This window comes from Cyclopterus lumpus, chromosome 21 (genome assembly GCF_009769545.1).
Source record: "Cyclopterus lumpus isolate fCycLum1 chromosome 21, fCycLum1.pri, whole genome shotgun sequence".
Lineage (NCBI taxonomy): Eukaryota > Metazoa > Chordata > Actinopteri > Perciformes > Cyclopteridae > Cyclopterus > Cyclopterus lumpus.
The window spans coordinates 23,535,008-23,553,852 of record NC_046986.1 but is presented as its reverse complement, the minus strand read 5'-3'; the positions used below and the strand labels follow the sequence as shown (position 1 = coordinate 23,553,852).

The window sequence follows — 18,845 nt, the reverse complement described above, 5'->3', positions numbered from 1 at the left end:
CGTATGTCTTCCATAACAAACAGTGACCCACCGGCCAAATATCAGCTGATTTGAATAACCGCTCTCAGTTGTTAACATAAACATAGTAACGCTATAGACGGCCCTAACCACCTCCCAGCATTAAAGTAATCATGTTAGTTACGTGACGCATAATGTTCTCCATGTTAAGCCACATGAAGGTACGTTACGAAACGTTATTCGCATCGTCGATCAACCTTGTGAATAGATGGGAACAGCCTTCTGAACCTACTCGGGGGTCTCTTCTCACTCATGTCTATGAGGCCCATAACACCAGTTGGGCTCATTCAAATCGGGTGGTCAATAACGAATCCTGTTGTGTAACCAAACATTGTTCAAATCCCAAAGTGTCCAAACACACCGTTGACCGTGGGGGAAATGTGCGTTAAATGATGCACGAGACGCCTAGAATATTTGGAGTCCTTGGTTTGAATAATTCACTTAGTGTTCAAATCATACAGCTTGAATGCAGAGCTGAGGCAAGTGGATTCATATGATACTGTAAGACATTTCCAACTGTGTTTAGTGGTTAATGAAAGAAAAATTTGGAACCAAAGCTAATTCATTTCATAGCACTGTTGAAAAGATATGAACATCAATACTAAAATCAGACGATAATTTGGTCCTCCTCTGTCTCCTCTCCTAAAGAACTTCTAGCAGTCTCCAGGAGGAAAGCTGTGCTGAGATAACATCCAGTGAAAGACAATGTTGGAAGAAGTACTAGCATTTCACTGTCCCTTGATTCTGGCACTCCCTGTGGTCGCGGTAGTGTTTCCATATATATATATATATATATATATATATATATATATATATATATATATATATATTGATAGAGTCACTCTATAAAACCTATTTCATTTCTAAAAAGCATTCCATTTTAGAACAGAAGTAAGAGTTTATTGGAGAGCATAAATAGTCCAGTTGCTTGGATTAGGAAATTGGTATCCTAACCTGACCTACAAAGAAACACCAACTTATTGTCTGACTTTATTACCATAAAAGTCTGGCCAGGCCTCCTTTTGCTTATCTGAGATATTCGAATCCAGGAAGGAAACCCAGGAGTAAGATCAATATAGGTTTAGTGAGCACTGTGCTGTTACATTTAAATTCATCGAGATCAGGTGATACACAGTGTAGGCAGAGCTATTCATCACCTGCAAAGGGAGGGTAAGGGACGAGGGAACATTGTGGCTGTGCACCCGGTTTTGTTTTGATTAATGTGATGGGACTCTGACAGAGTGCTCCCACTAATTCATCAAGACCTTGATCTGGCTGTCTTTTCCCCGGCACGCACCAAACTCACCTAATTACTGTTGTCCCGGCGAAATGGAGCAGGGTGTCGGGGCGGGGCGCTGTGTGTCAGGGTTGTACTTCCCATCTGAGGGACCGCGCTAACTTCATCACTGTTTGCATGTAACATAATGAGGGCTGCGGGTCACAGTGTCACAGCTGTCATGGGGCAGATGCCGCAGTGCTCACTGCTTTGGTACCTGCTTTGCTCCCTGGCTGACACTGCAAAGGAAAAGACTGGGTTTCGATGTCACTCAGAGGGCCAATGCTCGTACCCCATGTGTACAGCAGCTTCAAGCCCAAGTGCAACTCATCATCTCCTGACTATCTTTTATGTTTCTCATCAACATATGCTAAGTCATGTATCTGGAATACAAAAGTTGGATGTGTTTGTCATTGGTGATGTTTAAAAAGCAATCCACCAATTTAGCTGTGCACATTGTCCGAGTCACGTTGGACAGTTTAAAGAAAATGATCGAAATGCAGCGGAACCAGGAACCCTGTCTTTTTTATATCTATACTCTTCTGCCATGAAGCTATTGGTATGTTTTAATTGATGTGTTTGTTGGGTTGTCTAAGGCCCTTTCAAGCCTTCTCTATTCGAAAAGATTCGACACTTGTGTGGTTGGACAAATGTATTCACATTACTGACGGTTACAGTGTCCTTGATGTGCCATCTTTCTTTCACATTTCACAAGTACATGATACAGGATTTTAAAGTAGCAACCTTCGAGCTGTGGTCCCACTGCCTTTCACAGAGAGAAGAAACATGCTACATCCAAACTGTCTCATGGGGTGACAGTAGAACATGAACCTACAGTAGAGACCGCTCTTTATAATATCTCGTAGTCAGGCATCTTCTGTGCAAACCCACAATCCAGGAAAGCCAGCCATCGTGCCAGTACGTTTGACCGGGTAATTAGCAATCCGAAATCCAGCCTTCCGTTCCCGGAACCTCAACGACAACGCAAGGGATGAGAAAATCAGATCCCCCGTTCATTCCACAGCCCATATTTATGCTTTTTGGGAAGCAGTCGGGGCCAAATTGCAGCGCTGAAAAGTTGAAATATGCCCAAGGTTTTTGTGTGGCAGGGCTGAGGCCTGCACCGCCCCTGTACACAAACAGATGTGGTCCAACTCACCAGGCAATCATCCTGCTCAAGGCCCACAGCGTGGAATGTGTTGATCAAATACAGTTTACAGATCAGCCATTCGGGCCCGTATGTTTTTTTCCTTCTTTGTTTTGGTTGGTTAATTAACATGGAGGTGTGGGGAGATGAGCGGGAGGTGAAGGGAAGGAGACACACTTTGGAGCCTGGCTGTCAGTGGTTGGGACGTTGTTGCTTATTGGCTCCAGCACCGGCTCATCGTCACGGCTAATGTTTGAATTTGGATGCTCCCCTGAGTTACAGCCAGGAATGTGCTGCTGAAAAGACAAGGGCAGCACAGACGTTGCAAATCAATAGTCTGAAATTTCCACCGCTAATCACACACTCCCAGCATAATTTTCTCGCGCTCACTAAAGACTAAATGGTATGTGACAGCAGCGGAGCCCAATAATAGATAATTACCCCTCTGTAAAACGCCTTCTCAATTAAGTGCATTATCCCATTGACTGACATAGTTCTACTGGGCCCCTCCTTTGTACACAGTCCTCTCTTCTTAGGTAGTACAGTATCAAGTTGTGTCCAAATCCTCTGGATCCTGTTTAGGGCCCCCAAAACAACTAAGGCAGGATCTTAGCATGTCCCCTGTGGGCCAGCGTGGTGATTTATCTTGATCTCCTTGGCTGCCCAGAAGTACAGAAGGGAGTGTATCACACCATGATTCAGCCCAACCCGAGACGGTAGGGAAAATGCCAACTTGTTGGTCAACCAGGAGGGCAGGGAGGCAGGTGGCCCGGCAGAAAGGGAACTTGAAGTTGAAAGTGTGGCTTTAACACCTCACCTTGAAAACAGGTTGCATTGGCAGCATCTTGTGGCAGTGAAGATGTCGCCGACAACAAGTTTCGTTCATATGTTTTGAGGGAAACGTATTTTTGTTGTGACCGAACAGTCAGTTTTAAACTGGTTCAAATTGGTTAAGTTAGGTTGCAAAAACACCCATTCAAACATTCACGCTATGGTGAAAGTACATTGGTGTAATTTGCCTTTGCAAAAATACCTTGAGTCGTCCTTCATGAGGTGAACCAGTTCGTATGAAGAGTTCGTCGACCCTTTCTGCAGGTAAGTGTTTCTACCTGTTTCAAATGGCCAGACTTCACTGTATGTGCACTCTGGTACGTACTTACTCGCAGGGTTAGTCTGCACCATGTCCAAATCACGTTTTCTCACAGCAGCGTCGTAACAATGGTACAACAGATAGCAGGGAATCACACAGGGACAAATAGCAATTACCTAGTCGAAAGCATGTCATCTTCCTCTCCCTCTCCCTGGTCCTCCTCAAGTCCTCACGAGGACGGATTCCTGACACTTTTGTTTGGCAGCAATGAATAATTTAGATTTGAGTGTGTTTCCACCAGGCCAGCCACCCATCGTGTTCAGGTATGATGGAAGTTACTTTAAATGGCACCCACTAATTAAGAGACAGGGCTCTCCCAGTGCTCCGAGGCCCTCAAAGAGCTTCCCATTCCATTCAACCTCTGACTGACGCCTCTGGAAAACACACAGAGTTCAAGTAACATCTTGTCAGAAAAAGGGTGGATCGACATGGCTTCAATAATGGTACCTGCCAGACTGGACTATTATTTGCAGCCTCCTGACAGGCAACAGCAGTAAATTTCACCTTATTATCAAGATCTCACACACACACTTGGTCGTTTGAATGATTTACTGCAGCTAGAGGGATGTGTGTGGACACGCTGGTTCGCTATCGGCTAAAACAAATAACTATTGTTGGCGGATGCAGGTTTAAAGTGAAATGTTGCAAAATGCTTTTGGTAGGTGGAACATGGAGAGGGGGCGTGTTGATTATAACAGATTTATTTTTCAAAGCTAGTTCACACTTGCATTTCTGATTATATTTTTCTTTTAGCAAACACATAAAACACGCTGAGGATATATATATATATATATATATATATATATATATATATATATATATATATATATCACAATATGGTGGCTCATATCATCATTGTCATCATGTTTAAATTTGCTTATTTTGTTGGTGAGACTACACTAAAAGGAGTTGCCTAACAAGAGCAGATTTGCATATGTGTTCGATATTGCTACTATTGCTGCATAAAGCCTCAACGTTTGTTTGCTTCCTGTGGTGGTCAATCAGAGATGGAGGTAATTGATGAAGTGTTTAAACGGGACCTGTATTATGCAGGGAGCCATTTCTGATTTTCTGTCCATTCTAGAAACATATTCAACGATATTGCATTATAGCTTTGGTCGTTAGCTAAATGCTGGGAATCCCAGTGTATGATTGCTTTGATGACCCTTGAGTCACCCAGTCTGATAAGAAAGAGAGCCAGTAGTGCCAGCTTGCCCAGGTAGTCCTTCAGTGAAGCACCCGGGCACTAATCTGAGGCGGCACTGCCAAGCTCTCTGTATGCTGCATCGAGGCGGACCGAGGGAAGCGTGTTTTTGTGTATGGAGCGTCTGTTTCTTCTCACTTCTCTCCTCCCGCCCAGAACAGAGGGCTCTTTATGGTTGTTTGTAGGGGAAGACTGGGCTTGACGGCAGAAAGTTGGCCCTCGGACAAGGCCAGCAGTCTGCAGGCGCTTACTGGAAATGGAGTGAGGGCTCTGGGTTGGTTGGCTCGGGCCTGAGTTGGGGCAGGACCGGGCCCCGGGTGCAGGCTGGCATCCGCACAGAGACAGTGTATGAGAGACTGAGCATGGTAACTCTGAAGGGAGGGGGGAGGGGGTTCTGCCAAGCATGCATGCTAGGTCTGAGGCCCACCTTTCATAGCAACAGCAATATAACTGCAACCGGGACCAGTCACACTCATTTCATCTGAGTCAAGTCATTTAAAACCCCTGAATGATGTTTTTTTATAAAATATTCAAGCTTCTCCAGAATTATGAACAAAATTACTATTTACTGGCCTTAAGGCATATCAGTCCGCACATAGATACAACACTTAGATGTAACATAGTACCTCAGAAGGCCCAAGACTAATCTCCATATTTAATTGAATAACACTCAATAACATTGAATCATGTTGCCAGTTAGAGTGAATTCGGGCAACCTTTAAGATGAACCATTCCTTACACCCTACTCTTAAGCATGCAGTTGTTGCTGCCAAGAATTAAAAGCATCAAAACCACACATATAAACACTTGTGTGTTCACTGCAGCCAACAGGCTACTTAACTGTCAGATTAAACAGTGTTTGTTCTCAGGCCCTCATAAAGACAGCTATTCTGTTGTTTCCAGTACGTTTTATTGTTGTGTTTGATACAAATGAATCGCTGCTGCTCCGTTTGGTCAGAGGCCCAGACTGAGACGCTCTAAGTTCCGCTCTAGCGTCAGTTTTAGAAGTGTCAGGGATGGCGTGTCTGTTTCCATTCGTTGCATGCAGTGTCTTTTTAAAATAATCTTCCGTGTTCAAAGGAAACATACAGATTCTACTTGTCTCTTTTCAAAATGAATGTAGGGCTACTTAGTTTTTAGGTTTACGGAATTTTTAACTTGGGTAGGCGTATTAAAAGATGGTGTTTTGGGTTAAAATAAGTATGTTTGTTACGTAACTGGCGTTTGTAAAGTACAGGAAGTGAGCTTTTGTTTGTTTGACCCATGTAACCTTCACTCCTACCACCCGACTCTAACTTTCTCCCACTTCCTACTACATCATTTACTCTGAACGTCTGGTAATGACTCCAATGATGTACATTGGAGTTAGTTGAAAAGCCCCCGCAGACGTTTAAGGGTGCTCTAGTGTGTCAGTATCAGACATCGTGGGCCACTGACTAAGCATCAGTATTTGATGAGTTCGGAGTAAGAACAGGGACCTCACTTTTCTTAATTCAAAACACGAGGTTGGGATGAACATCGGAGCGACATGACCAAAGAATAGAAACATTTTGAATAGAAATGTTGAACTGACTAAAGTGACCTCCAACCTGAATTCCATTTTGAAAGGAGGCTACGATGCCTAAAGTTTTACTCATCTGTTACTGCACAGTGAGTCACGAGTCTGCTCTTTCCCTCAGGTTCATTACCCTTAACCATTGTCTTGAATTTGTACCAGGTGTTCTTACCACATACTGATGGAGCCTCTTATCAGAGCTGAAGCACACTAGGTTCTACATAAGTACTAATGCCCCTTCAAAGTGTTGTGCCACTGCCAGCTGCCAGCAGACATTTGTATCTGCAGTTCAGCCCCTCTGGTCTGTTGAGAACTACAACACCCACTTGTCTGTGTTTCTGCAAGCAGAGCTGCCAATTACCTGTCAGAGATGACACATTTATTGTATAGCCTGATGTGACCAACAGGCTGTTGGACAACTTCTGACTGTTTTTGCCAAAGGTGGCTATCGGCAGCTACTTAAGGCTTTGAGAATCCAGTTGCGCTCTCTTATCATACAACATGTAATAGCTAATGTGAGAGACCCTGCCCACCCAAACAGATAGAGAATACACTTCCTGGGAGCCTCGCAGTGGAAAGCCCTTAGTCTCGACTTGTCTGTAGCTCTAGGGCTTAATAGGAGAAGGTGAAAAAGAGGGGATTATTATGTATTAGCTGTGGGTCTGGAAAGGATGGAAGTGGATTGAGACTGCACTTTGGTGGAGCAACAGAACTTAAGGCTTGTCTCTGAACATACCAATGAAGATCACTCACAATGATAACGGGAGCACAATACAAGTAATCACATTAGTACAGGAGGTCTTTTCCCCCCTCCATTTCCCACTATCTGCTTTTTGTCTTTCTATATATCTATGACCAGTGTCCTCCATTCCTTCCTGCCTCCACACCTCTGTGTCATTTATTTAGATTTGTCTCTAATTTGGAATTCCTCTTTGCAGACATCCTGGACTGACGGGCAGTCCAGTCATCTCAGACATTTCCCTGATCCGTCTATCTCCCCATGCGGTGCCCGGGACGGGTGAGTCACCGTTCAGCCCTCCACATCCTTACGTCAGCCCCCACATGGAGCACTACCTACGCTCGGTACACGGCAGCCCCACCCTTTCTATGATCTCAGCGGCCAGAGGACTGAGCCCTGCTGAAGGTAAGATTTACCCCATGTACCACCAAGATATTGGCTATGATACCGATCTTATGTCTGCAGTTATATGTTGCTCATACCACAGGGGGTACAACACATCACAATACTGTTTAACAACCTCAACCACTGAAAACATGAACAGCATGTGTCACAGGGCTCGAGATAAGTTTGACTCCTCCTTGTTAGGTTTTGACACTGCTTCAATGTGTTTTTCACTCTTTGTATTTTAGCTCTTTGCTCTACGTTACCTTTGCACCACTTACTATGGATGGCTTCATAAACACAAACTGCAGCTGTCGAACAAATTCCTCTTTTTATTTTCTTACTGGTGGTTTGCAGTTAATGTGTATTCTGGTAAATTTGGAGAATCACTTTCTCAGAATCACTTTACGCACATTTTCTTCTGCAGATTGTGCAAATAAAAGTATAAACACACACACTTGTGTGCTAATTAAAATGGCTTACCAATGGGAAAGCGCTGGAACATCGTATAGATGTGGGAACAACTGGCAGTGCCCAGGCACACGCCTTCCATCCATAAACACTCTCATACCTGTTAGGTTGCAAAACCATCATGCATTTGCAAAGTGGAAACACTCCGTCTCATTGTCCGTATGATGTATGCAATGTACACCGTAGGAAGAATATCTTTCACATTTGGTTATTCTGCAACTGCTTTGACCAGTTAGCATTAAGTAGGTGGGATTACAGTTGAGCAGGTTCAGAATTTATGTATCCTGTTCTCTATAAAGCAACAGTGTCTGCTTGGCTGCAGCTCACAGCATGCATGCTTTAGTTTACACAGTTGACTATTTAACCAGCGGTGATAATTAGTCTCACACCTTATACACTCCTCTACAAAAGGTACTGAGGTACACCTTAAATTAAGCGTGTTATGGTGTTTTTGCAAGTGTGTGCATGCTGGTGATTTGGTTATGCTTTGCGGTACGTGTCTCTATATATGTTCGGGCTGGAGAAACCATGGAAATGAGTAGAGTAAAAAAAAATTAAACATGCGTCGCCCGTGAACTATTGAGTTCACACAATGACAGAGCTGTCCTCGCTATACCCTTGCTCAAACAACAGGAGAAGGGAGGAGCCACAGGCATCTGTTAATCACCAGGCACACGCTGCTGGCAAGTAATGCATCGCAGCTTTTCAAGAGAAGCAGTGCGGAAGAGATGCTGTCACTGATAAAGTGGCAGGGAAGTATGGCACCAAATGGATGGCCCTCTATAGCTCTGCAGAACATGAAACAAGTCTGGAGCCACGGAGCATGTGTAGACCCTGTGATAGGGATACCCGGGTGTCAGGCAGCTGTTGAAGGTTCTTTGTGAACCCTAACCGCTTAAGGTATACTCAGAAGTAGAGAGAGTATTAGCATATAAATATTATAGTAAAAGTATAACAGTGCTTAAATAAAAATAAAAAGGAGGTCAGTTAAAATGTGCTCTGATTAAACGTTAACGGTAATATTTAAAGATTAGGCAACAAGAGGGAGTCGTATAATACAACACCAAAAACTCCACAGCCACAAACACACATTTTGCACAGCATCTCTGCTGGCTCAAAGCTAATTAACATAACCACTCTGTCCCACTATAACCAGTCCACTCAGCCTCTCTGTCCCACTATAACCAGTCCATTCAGCCTCTCTGTCCCACTGTAACCAGTCCACTCAGCCTCTCTGTCCCACTATAACCAGTCCATTCAGCCTCTCTGTCCCACTATAACCAGTCCACTCGGCCTCTCTCCGTCCCACTATAACCAGTCCACTCAGCCTCTCTGTCCCACTGTAACCAGTCCACTCAGCCTCTCTCCGTCCCACTATAACCAGTCCACTCAGCCTCTCTCCGTCCCACTATAACCAGTCCACTCGGCCTCTCTCCGTCCCACTATAACCAGTCCACTCGGCCTCTCTCCGTCCCACTATAACCAGTCCACTCGGCCGCTCTCCGTCCCACTATAACCAGTCCACTCAGCCTCTCTCCGTCCCACTATAACCAGTCCACTCAGCCTCTCACCGTCCCACTATAACCAGTCCACTCAGCCTCTCACCGTCCCACTATAACCAGTCCACTCAGCCTCTGTCCCACTATAACCAGTCCACTCGGCCGTACAGTCCCACAGAGCCACTAGCATGTTAGCATGATCACTTAGCATACAGCTCAAAGCACACATTATCTTCAGCTGCATCTGAAATCCTGTCCTATTTGTTATAACACACAACATGTACCCTCTATTTATTAAAGTTATGCACTATAATACATAGTCCAAAATGTCAATTTGCTTCTCCTATAGTGTAAGCTGCCCAGCTGTTCTTGTATTTGGGGTACTGTAACCCCAAAAGAGAGGGAATTCAGACACAGCCTCAGTATTGTTTCACTCCAACTAGATGTCGTGTTTATTACTTTTGTATGATTTAATTTGGACCAGTGGTGCTGCTATCTCTCATCATCTGTGTTCATAAGTAACACGCTCAGTCTTGAGTTGGTAACTGATCTGGCAGCCATGGAGGAACAGAGGTATATGCCTGGGTCGCTGCTACTGGAGCACGGACACACTGCCCTGTGCACTGTTACCACAGCCATGGTCTAATACGTTCTGATGGATCCAGATTTCTTTGGTTTAAATGTGTGCTTATGTGTCAGAGGGTAGGGGAGGCTGTGGTTTTGCTCCCCCAATATCCCACTTGGCCCCCACCCAGTGATCCCAACCCCCTCTTTCCACCAGCATGCATATTAATCCACCATTGGTCCACACCCCAGTCCACAGAGGGAGGTTATGGGGGAGCAGGAAATGGAGGAACGGGGGACACAGGCACAGTTAGATGTTGGAAAAAGGAAAATCAATCCATCTCTCACTCGTAGAGTTCCTGACACTTTTAAATGTGGCTTTACTAGGAGCAGGTGTTAACACATTTGACATCAATATTACCTCTGCACATGCAGCATGCGTCTGTTTGCACCTGCGGTGTAGGACTTCAGCCTGTCCAACTTAGTGCATACACAACAGCAGAGAAGTGCAGGAATGTGGTCTTCTTTCCCTCGGTAGCCCCCCTTTCTGCCCTGCTCCAGCTCTCCCTCTGCTTCCTTTACTCCCTCGAGATATTTCCCCTTAGCCCAGTGAGCCTCAAAGACATCAGACATCTTTTATCAAAAGGCTCATGCCCCGCGGCATGCACGCAAGCATGAATCCTCAAATCTGTAAAGCAGATCCCTCGTCTCCTCTGAGTCCTTCTTGCAGTCGTCTTCTGTTCTTGTCTCTGTCATTTTTTCGAGGGGTTTGTCAAATGATTTGACTTGTCAAAATGTGTTTGGCATCACTACATGGGTTATGACCGCTGTGCTGTGGAACAGAAATGCTTGACAGAACTTACCTCCTGATTAATTCATTCTAAAATATTGTATCTAATCCAATCCCATACTCTGTTTTTTTTACTTAACATGGTGAAACTTTTTTTCACGAGATGATGAATGTTTAAAAATGATAACACATACTAAAATTACAAGTGGGCATACACACCTAGATGGTAAATTGACCATCCGTCCATGAAGACAAATACAAAAAAAATAAACCTTTTCTACATCTTCAATTTGTTCCTCCTATTTCTGCTGCAGTGACTCACGAACACCTGAAAGAACGCGCCCTTTTTAGTCTCCCTCCTCCACCACCAGGGGCCAACCCAACAGAGTACTACCACCTGATGGCCAGTGCCAGCCAGCGAAGCCCCTACGGGGACCTGCTGATGCAGAGCAGTGCAGCGGCGGCAGCAGCAGCTCATCTCCCAGAATACATCAGCCCCGTGGATGGTAAGGATAAACTGTGATGTCATTTACAATTTGCTATTCATAAAATGAGAATTATACATCAATTGCACATCAGATTATAAAACTGTCAGTTTATCAAATCTTCATCTAGGAACAAATCCATCTAATTCTAATCCTTTATTCTAAAACCCACATTTTGCTCCAGGTGAAACGCAACATTCTGAAATTGACTAGATAGTTTTACTATGAGACTTAACACTGTTCAATGTTTTCTCCCTACTCTTCATATATTGCTGCTTGGGCAGCGTTTTGCATAGTATCTTGAAGCTAAGGGTTAATGTTGTGTACTGGTGGCGGTTAACGCTATAACACAAGGTTAACATTGTGAAAACGTCACGGTTAACATTCTGAAATGTTGCAAAAAAGTCACAGTGAACATTATAATACATGGTTAACATTGTGGAAAAGCCTACAGTTATCCTTTTAACATGTGCTTAATGATGTGAAGCGGTTGTGGTGGGTTTAATCAACAAATGTGTGTGCCGGTCCCCCGACTGAGTGTCCCGTGTCTGACCCGTCCTCCCACCCATATTGGACTTCTTCTGCTCTTACTACTAGTGCAGTTGCTCTGCGCGTCTACTAATAACTAGCCTTGTGCGTGGACATCCGACGCGGGGCACTGCCCACGCGTGAGACCAGACTGCTCTGGTGGTCCTGCTGAAAGGCAAAAACCCACAGCGCACTCACAATTGTCCAGTGGTGTTTTTGAGTTGTGCTTCTTCTTCTACTTAACAATCTTTGGAAAATAGGCAATGGCTTTTACACAGTTTGGGCTGTACTCCACATAAGCTGTTTTATTCTGGCATTTTGGCAAGCAATTTACTGTATCAATGTTAAATAACTTCATCTGATATGATCTGCCTAATTTAATTTGAGAAAGGAGTCTGTGGCTCAGTGGTGAGCAGGGTCGTCCTTCAATCACAGGGTAGGCGGTTCAATCCCCTGCTCTGTTAGTCCATGTCGATGTGTCCTTGAGTTTTATTCCTTTGGGCATTTTTTTCAATCAAATTCAGTTTATTTTGTATAGCCCATAATTACAAATTACACATTTGCCTCCAAAGGGCTTTACAATCTGTACACATACGACATCCCTGTCCCAGGACCTCACATCGGAACAGGAAAAATGTGTGCATCAGCGGGGCCATGGCAGGAGGCCGGTCCACAAGGCAGGAGGCATCGCGAAAGAGGCCAGACCAATGAGGTCGGCCTTTGAGGCAGGAGGCACAGAGAAGGAGGCAGGGCCATTGGGAAGGAGGCCAGGTCCAGGCCAGAGACTGGATGCAGGAAGCAGGGGCAAGGAGTCAGGACCCAGGACCAGCTTTAGACACAGCCAGGTCCAATGGACCCTATGGTCACAAAGACTCCAGGGAGCAAGTAGAGTTAGGAAAAACTGATTTACTTATCTCTAATACCTGCCATCCCAGTAACACCAAAGCCTTTTATACCTGGTACAAGAGTAACAGCCAGACTTAACAGCTATCTTGTCTTTTATTCTCAGCACCAGGCATGTTGATACATCCTCTGGTTCTTCCTCCTGAGGCTTTTTCATGGAAGAGTTCACCACATCAAAGCTGGTGGAGCTCTTTAGACTTGCACGTATGGGCCGCGGCTAGTTGAGAGTGAACGTGCATAAACACTAAAAGCCCAAGAGCTCGTAAATACAAGTGTTCACTAAGAGTCTCTCATTCTGATGGTGTTTCAGGTGTGATTCCCACTGAGTAACATCCTACAAAACAAATCCAGGGTAACTGCAAAAAAAGAACAGCATGAGGAGAATTTGTCCATTCAAGGCGGAGGGGTGTTGCTCTGAGACCTTTTTGTCTGCACTTTCTTTTGTCGGGCAGTTAAGGCAGAGATTAACCTCGTGGGCTGCACGGCTGTCCACTGAACGACGGGGATGAGGCAGCTTACACACACACACAGGGGTGCACACAAAAATTGAACAGCCAGGCAAATAAGGCAGGCCAATGCTCAAACGTGTTTGCACACAAGCTCACAGAGGCCAGCCTGTTCGCTCATGCCGGTTAGAACCCGGGCCCTCTATCAAGATGACGATCCGGCACCAGAACAGGCGTTTGATCTCAACACCGAAACGCATCCAAGAAACCTTCAGCCCTCATGAATGGGGAACAGAAAGCACACAGAGTGGAAATCTGTCCGTGAAAGTCAGCCATTTCGATGCTCCACTTGGCACCAACGCCCACCCGGCTCGCTCTTTCTTTCGTCCCGTCCAACCACCAACCCAGAGAAAGAAAGAAAAACAAATCGGTCCGCTACAATGTCACAAAGTCAATGCCTGACACCGCAAAGACAGCCGTCCTCAAGCACAGGTAGGAAAACACAACGGAGAGGGAAGGAACTGATTCCGATGCGGAAGCGCGGTTGCAATGCATCTTTAAAATGAGCTCAATCACTTTGTTAACCACACTGCCGCTGAAATGGACGGGCTACGGGCCTTGCAGAAACGGTAGACCACCTCTCCGACCTCCTCCAGCTTTTGCTTCTCGAGCTCCAGCCACCTCAGTGACCGCCGCTGTCCTGACTCGCCCGCACTTGTTTGGCGAGGCTGTTTGCTCAAATAGCCGCAACCCCCTCCGCTCTACGCAGCGTCCACACTTGCTGCCGCCGTCCCGGCAGCTTTTATTTAGTGTTGGACCGTGCTAGGAGTCATGTGGTCAGGTTTAGGCCACTCTGCCAGCCTGGAGGCTCTTCCATTGCGGCCTCGAGACACAAGGCCCGTATTGACCAGGGCGGCCAGCTAATGGTCACCGCGGGCAGCCCCAGCCTGAATCAAAGCCCTCATTTACTGCCAGAGTGTGGGAGGAGGAGTAGTGGCAGAGGTGGCAAATATGCGCTTCATCCCTCAGCGTTAGTTTTGGAAAGCAGCGCAGTTAAAACCCATATTAAAAATCAATTTATGCAATAATATTCAGCAGACCCACCGCAAAAACTGGGAGCCCTCAGTGAACCCATATGGCTCCTCCCGCCTCCCCCTTCTACCTCTGGATAAGTGAATTGAGGCTTACGGTTGAGCCATGAAACACTGAGTGCTGCTGTGTGCTTGTGGAAATGTTGTGGACACATGTGTCAGGGTGGGTTGGGGGATGGTGGTTGTGAGAGCTACAGGTCCCACTTTTGAATTTTTAGGATTTACTGTTGGGTTTGCCTTAAGTCAGACACTTAAACGTAGGAATTTCTCTCCTCTTCGTTATATGAGGAAGATGTTGTTTGAAGTGCCACAACTACTACTGCCACAGACTTTGGTGGAATTTCTTTTCATGTTCCCAGTAATAACACAAACCTACGCAGCAGAATGGTTGTTTGAGTCTGACTGTTTCAAGATCCACACTCCCCTTGCTGGGTTTTGCTCCCACAGAAGTGATGGACAGGACTGCTAGGCAAACATGGCGTTGGCCAGCACCCGAAAGGCCTCGCTGAAACGCTTAGCTGCCTCTGTAAGCCGCTGTTGGATTGTGTTTTTCACACATCAATCATGTCCTGTTCTTATCTGATGAAAATGGAGTCTGAGATGAGCAAACTGGACTAAAGCAACAACAATACATTTTGTTCCAAAGAGCAACACGTCACTAAATCAAGTACTGTCATCTTGTCTTGATAAAGAAAAAAGAAAATGTTGGTTAAAATGTTCTTAAATCACACATGTGTGAGCCTTGTTTCAAATGAGTTAAAAACAAGCTGATTTCCTTTGGACTTGAAAAACTAAATGTTCATTTGTGGAAGATCTTTGTTGTAACAATTGGAGGATTAAGTCCAGGATCCCACATGGAATTCCTGCAATGACTTCAATGTTCCACTGATCATTTGCTCTCAATGCCATTTGAGGCCAAAAAGTAACATTCTAAAGGGGGACACCTCCTAAATAAAGATGTCCTAAATGTTAGTTCCATGACCTTAGAATGTCCGACCAGTATCTGTGAACATGAGTTACTCTCTCAAAAAGGAAGTCTATGGTGACGCTTTTCTTGTTTATGCCCAAAAGTGCTTCATTCTATTGCTAATGCTCTATAATTTACATCCCCCTGTGTGCTCTCAGTATCATCGAGAACATATTTCACAATTCATCGAGTATGGAGCAGTTTCACACTTTATACTTGATGTCATCACTAATGTAAGTTGTAATAGTGCTTTGTTATCAAAACTTGGAACAAAAACAACCTCCGCCATGGAAAAGTTAAATAGAACGGTCATTAAAATCGGAAACTTGTGCAAGACCCGTATAGTCTGAGTTAGCCGACTTTGATACACTTGAAGTGACAGCAAAATGCCTGTGCATACAGTGAACTGTTAGCATAATTATGTTTTCATGAATTTTGACTTTTTGTAGTGTTTTATGTCGGGGTTTGTGAAGTGAAAAGTGCTGGGACAAAACGAAAGCTGTCATTTCCATCCAGTTGATTTGTGGCAATGGATCGCAGCATTAGCACTCTAGTTTGGGAGAAAGCTGTTGATGTTTTCTAATACTGTTAGACCATAGGAATACTTGTATGAATTTTTAATTTTGAAAATGGGCGTAGTTCCCTTTTAAGACTAAATCGGAGAAGAGTTGACTTTTATAGATTCCATTAGTTTCTGTCAGAGAAGTCTTCTCACCTTCAATTAATGCATATTAATATTCTGGTGTCTGAACCCATATGAATGAAAAGGTTAACATGGTTAGCATTAGCATTGGTACACCACCACTACTGTAAGTATCAATAAAGTCCCATTATGGTATTTCACATTGGGAGGCATTCAAAAGACTGTTTGTATATGGAAGGGGTGGGTGGGCAGAGAAATATCAGAGCGGCTTGCGGGAAAACGCTGAAGCTCCCGCGACAAAAGCAGCAGCCAAAGTAAATGTGTGCCATCCCGAGGAAAAAGGCTTTAGTGTTGATGCAGTGGAGGGAGTGAGGGAGATAGATCTGTGTACTGATGTGGTGGTGAGGGGGTCCGGAGGTGGGGGGAGGGGGGGGGGGGCAGACTGCACACACAAGCACTTAACTATATGTTGGTTCATGAGCACATGGCTGGAAGTGTGTGCTTAAACACACTGGCAAACACAACGGCGGCTTTGGGCTGGACACGGGCTCATAGAGGATTCAGCGCGAGCCGCTTCGCTAATAAAATTCACAGTGTTATTATTAGTGAGCTTTAGCAGGGAAAATAAACATTTGTCCCAGTGCGGCCGGCCTGTGGGGTGGCTAGGCTGGCTCAAGATGTGGAGGCCTGGGGCCCTGCTGGCACGGACTCAAGCTGCAGTGAGGTGGTGGGCGGGGGGGGTTCTCCTATTCATTCACTTTGGTGATGCCTGCTTCACCTGCAAGCTTTCTGCTCGCGTAAGGATTTGACATATCTTGGTATCCATTTTTTTGTGAAGAAATTTTATCATGATTGATTCATGATCACCTGTGTGATGTTACTAACTTGAACTCCCCCAGTGGTTCAGTGGTGTCTTGGTCAGAGGGTTTACTGAACTGTGTGCACACAAACCTGTGCAAAACCATCAGTGCCCGATATCAGTGCTTACTGATATCAGGATCAGTACCACTGACTCAAATAGATCGGGATCCCATTCAATTCAATGTTTATATACAGTAAATACTGGAATTTGCTGCATTTAAAAGATTTACATTTGAATTGTATTAACTCTTTATTCTGAGAAATAACCATACAGTCCCCACAGCGTATTAGGGGAGCAGTTGCGTTGCCTGCAAGGAGCTGCTCCGTGTGCTCGGGCCGGGATGACACCGACAGCTAGCCCTCCAATTAAAGGGTTTTCATTTTCCACAAAGCCATTTCAGTTAAAATGGCAAAGGGCAAATGCTTAAAATAGTCACACACACATATACACTCTCTTCACTCCCATCCTGTTTGATTTTTTTTTTTTTTTACTTGACTGTATCGATGTGCACTGGACCGCCTGTAATTATGACTCTCTATATAAATCCAGATCCCACAATTACAACCAGCCCATGATGCAGTCCTACACACACACACACACACACTCCCATATTACACGTACACACACACACACACATGCTAGGTTACCACATACAGCTGCGCCGCCATGGCCTGTGTAACATCTGTTTATTCACTCCCTGCCGGAACCTGCTCACCCTTTCAATTATAAGCGCCACCTATAAAACAACTCCTTTACCAAGTGGTGAGAGTTGTGGGCGCACATTTGTGTCAACATTTGCTCCAGGTAAAAGTAGGTTAGACCAGTAACAACAACGCTGAGAGAAAACAAAGCAAGCTTGTTCACACTCTTAGAAGAACGGACATTATAGGCACATAGGAGCTGAGGTGGATTTATAGATTCAGGGGGTGGTTTTGACGACGGAGGCGGAGGGCGGTGTTTTGGGCACGGTGCCCAGAAGCGTGAGGCAGGCGCCAGGCTACCACGCCGCCAGGCGATGAGGCCTGTTTCCTGCTTAATAAAGGGGCAATATTAATACACGTATCTCCCATTAAATCTGTTGGCAAGACGGCAAGCACGCCTCACTGCAAAATAAATTGCTAATTATTGCTGCTGCGCCGTATGCCATGCGTAGCTCATCAGAATGAAGTCCTCGTTCATGACGGGGCCGAGTGGAGGATCGCCTGCCTCTGTTCCTCCCCTCCCATCTCCCTCCTTTACTCCATACCTACTCTTCCACGTAGCTAAACAAAGAAGGAACATTTATTTATTAGCCCTAAAGACGCACATTCCTGAAGAACGTTTGTTGTTTCTGCCAACTCTTTCATACCCGTCTCTATCATCTCCACCAGTCTTTTTTTCTTTTTCCAGGCCCCAAACTACTGTCGTCCGCCGTCTGTCGTCCCGGGGGCCTTTTTAACTAAGTGCATATGCCTCTGCTTTACAACTCGCCACCTCCAAACATAATAGTTTTGGAAGTAAGATCCTGGTTTATGGCTGTAGGTCTGGCGCGGTGATTATGGCGGTGCCTGGACTCATTTTGCTGGAGGGTTTGTGAGTTCCACCAGCTAAGCCGGGGTGTGGACTACACATTGACAGCGGCGAAGCTGGCGTGCAGCAAATGTGTGCGTAGGTGAGTTGTGATGGGCCCATTAGGAGTTTCCTGCCTCTCGCGCCTCTGATGATGTCTGCTGTAAGACCTAATTACACGCGTCCACAAAGACACACATGCCGGTCCTGCTTTCAAAGCAGCACCTGTTGGTCCCAACTAGAGCTCTGTGTCCGTGGGAGTGGGAGAGACGTATTCCCCAGAAATGCAAAAGAAATAAATACACATGAATTATGGACTATCAGTATGAATGGAAAAACAAATAGCCTTCTCTCCAGGTCCATGGGAATGTAGTCTCCCCCGTCATTTTCTTGTACTCTTTTTCTATGAGAATGGGAAAATAGTGCACCAGCCAGGTCCAGCGGAAGGCCGTGAACGCTACCTTTTGTGAGTCAGCCTTGTTCTTTTATTTTTTTAATGGTATTCCGAGATCAATTTGTTTAAATTGCCTCCATTTAACTTGCCCAAGAACAGCGGTTTGAAAGAGATTGCTATC

At 45.2% G+C, this 18,845-nt stretch overlaps 1 protein-coding gene across 1 annotated transcript in view; it reads left to right on the top strand.

The window, feature by feature from the left end:
• Nucleotides 1-18,845, top strand: part of gli2a (GLI family zinc finger 2a) — a 62,152-nt gene that overhangs the window by 28,917 nt on the left and 14,390 nt on the right. Inside the window, exons 3-4 of the mRNA XM_034562400.1 lie at nucleotides 7,289-7,494; nucleotides 11,112-11,303. Coding sequence (XP_034418291.1) covers nucleotides 7,289-7,494; nucleotides 11,112-11,303 — 398 coding nt within the window. The remainder of the gene's footprint in view (nucleotides 1-7,288; nucleotides 7,495-11,111; nucleotides 11,304-18,845) is intronic.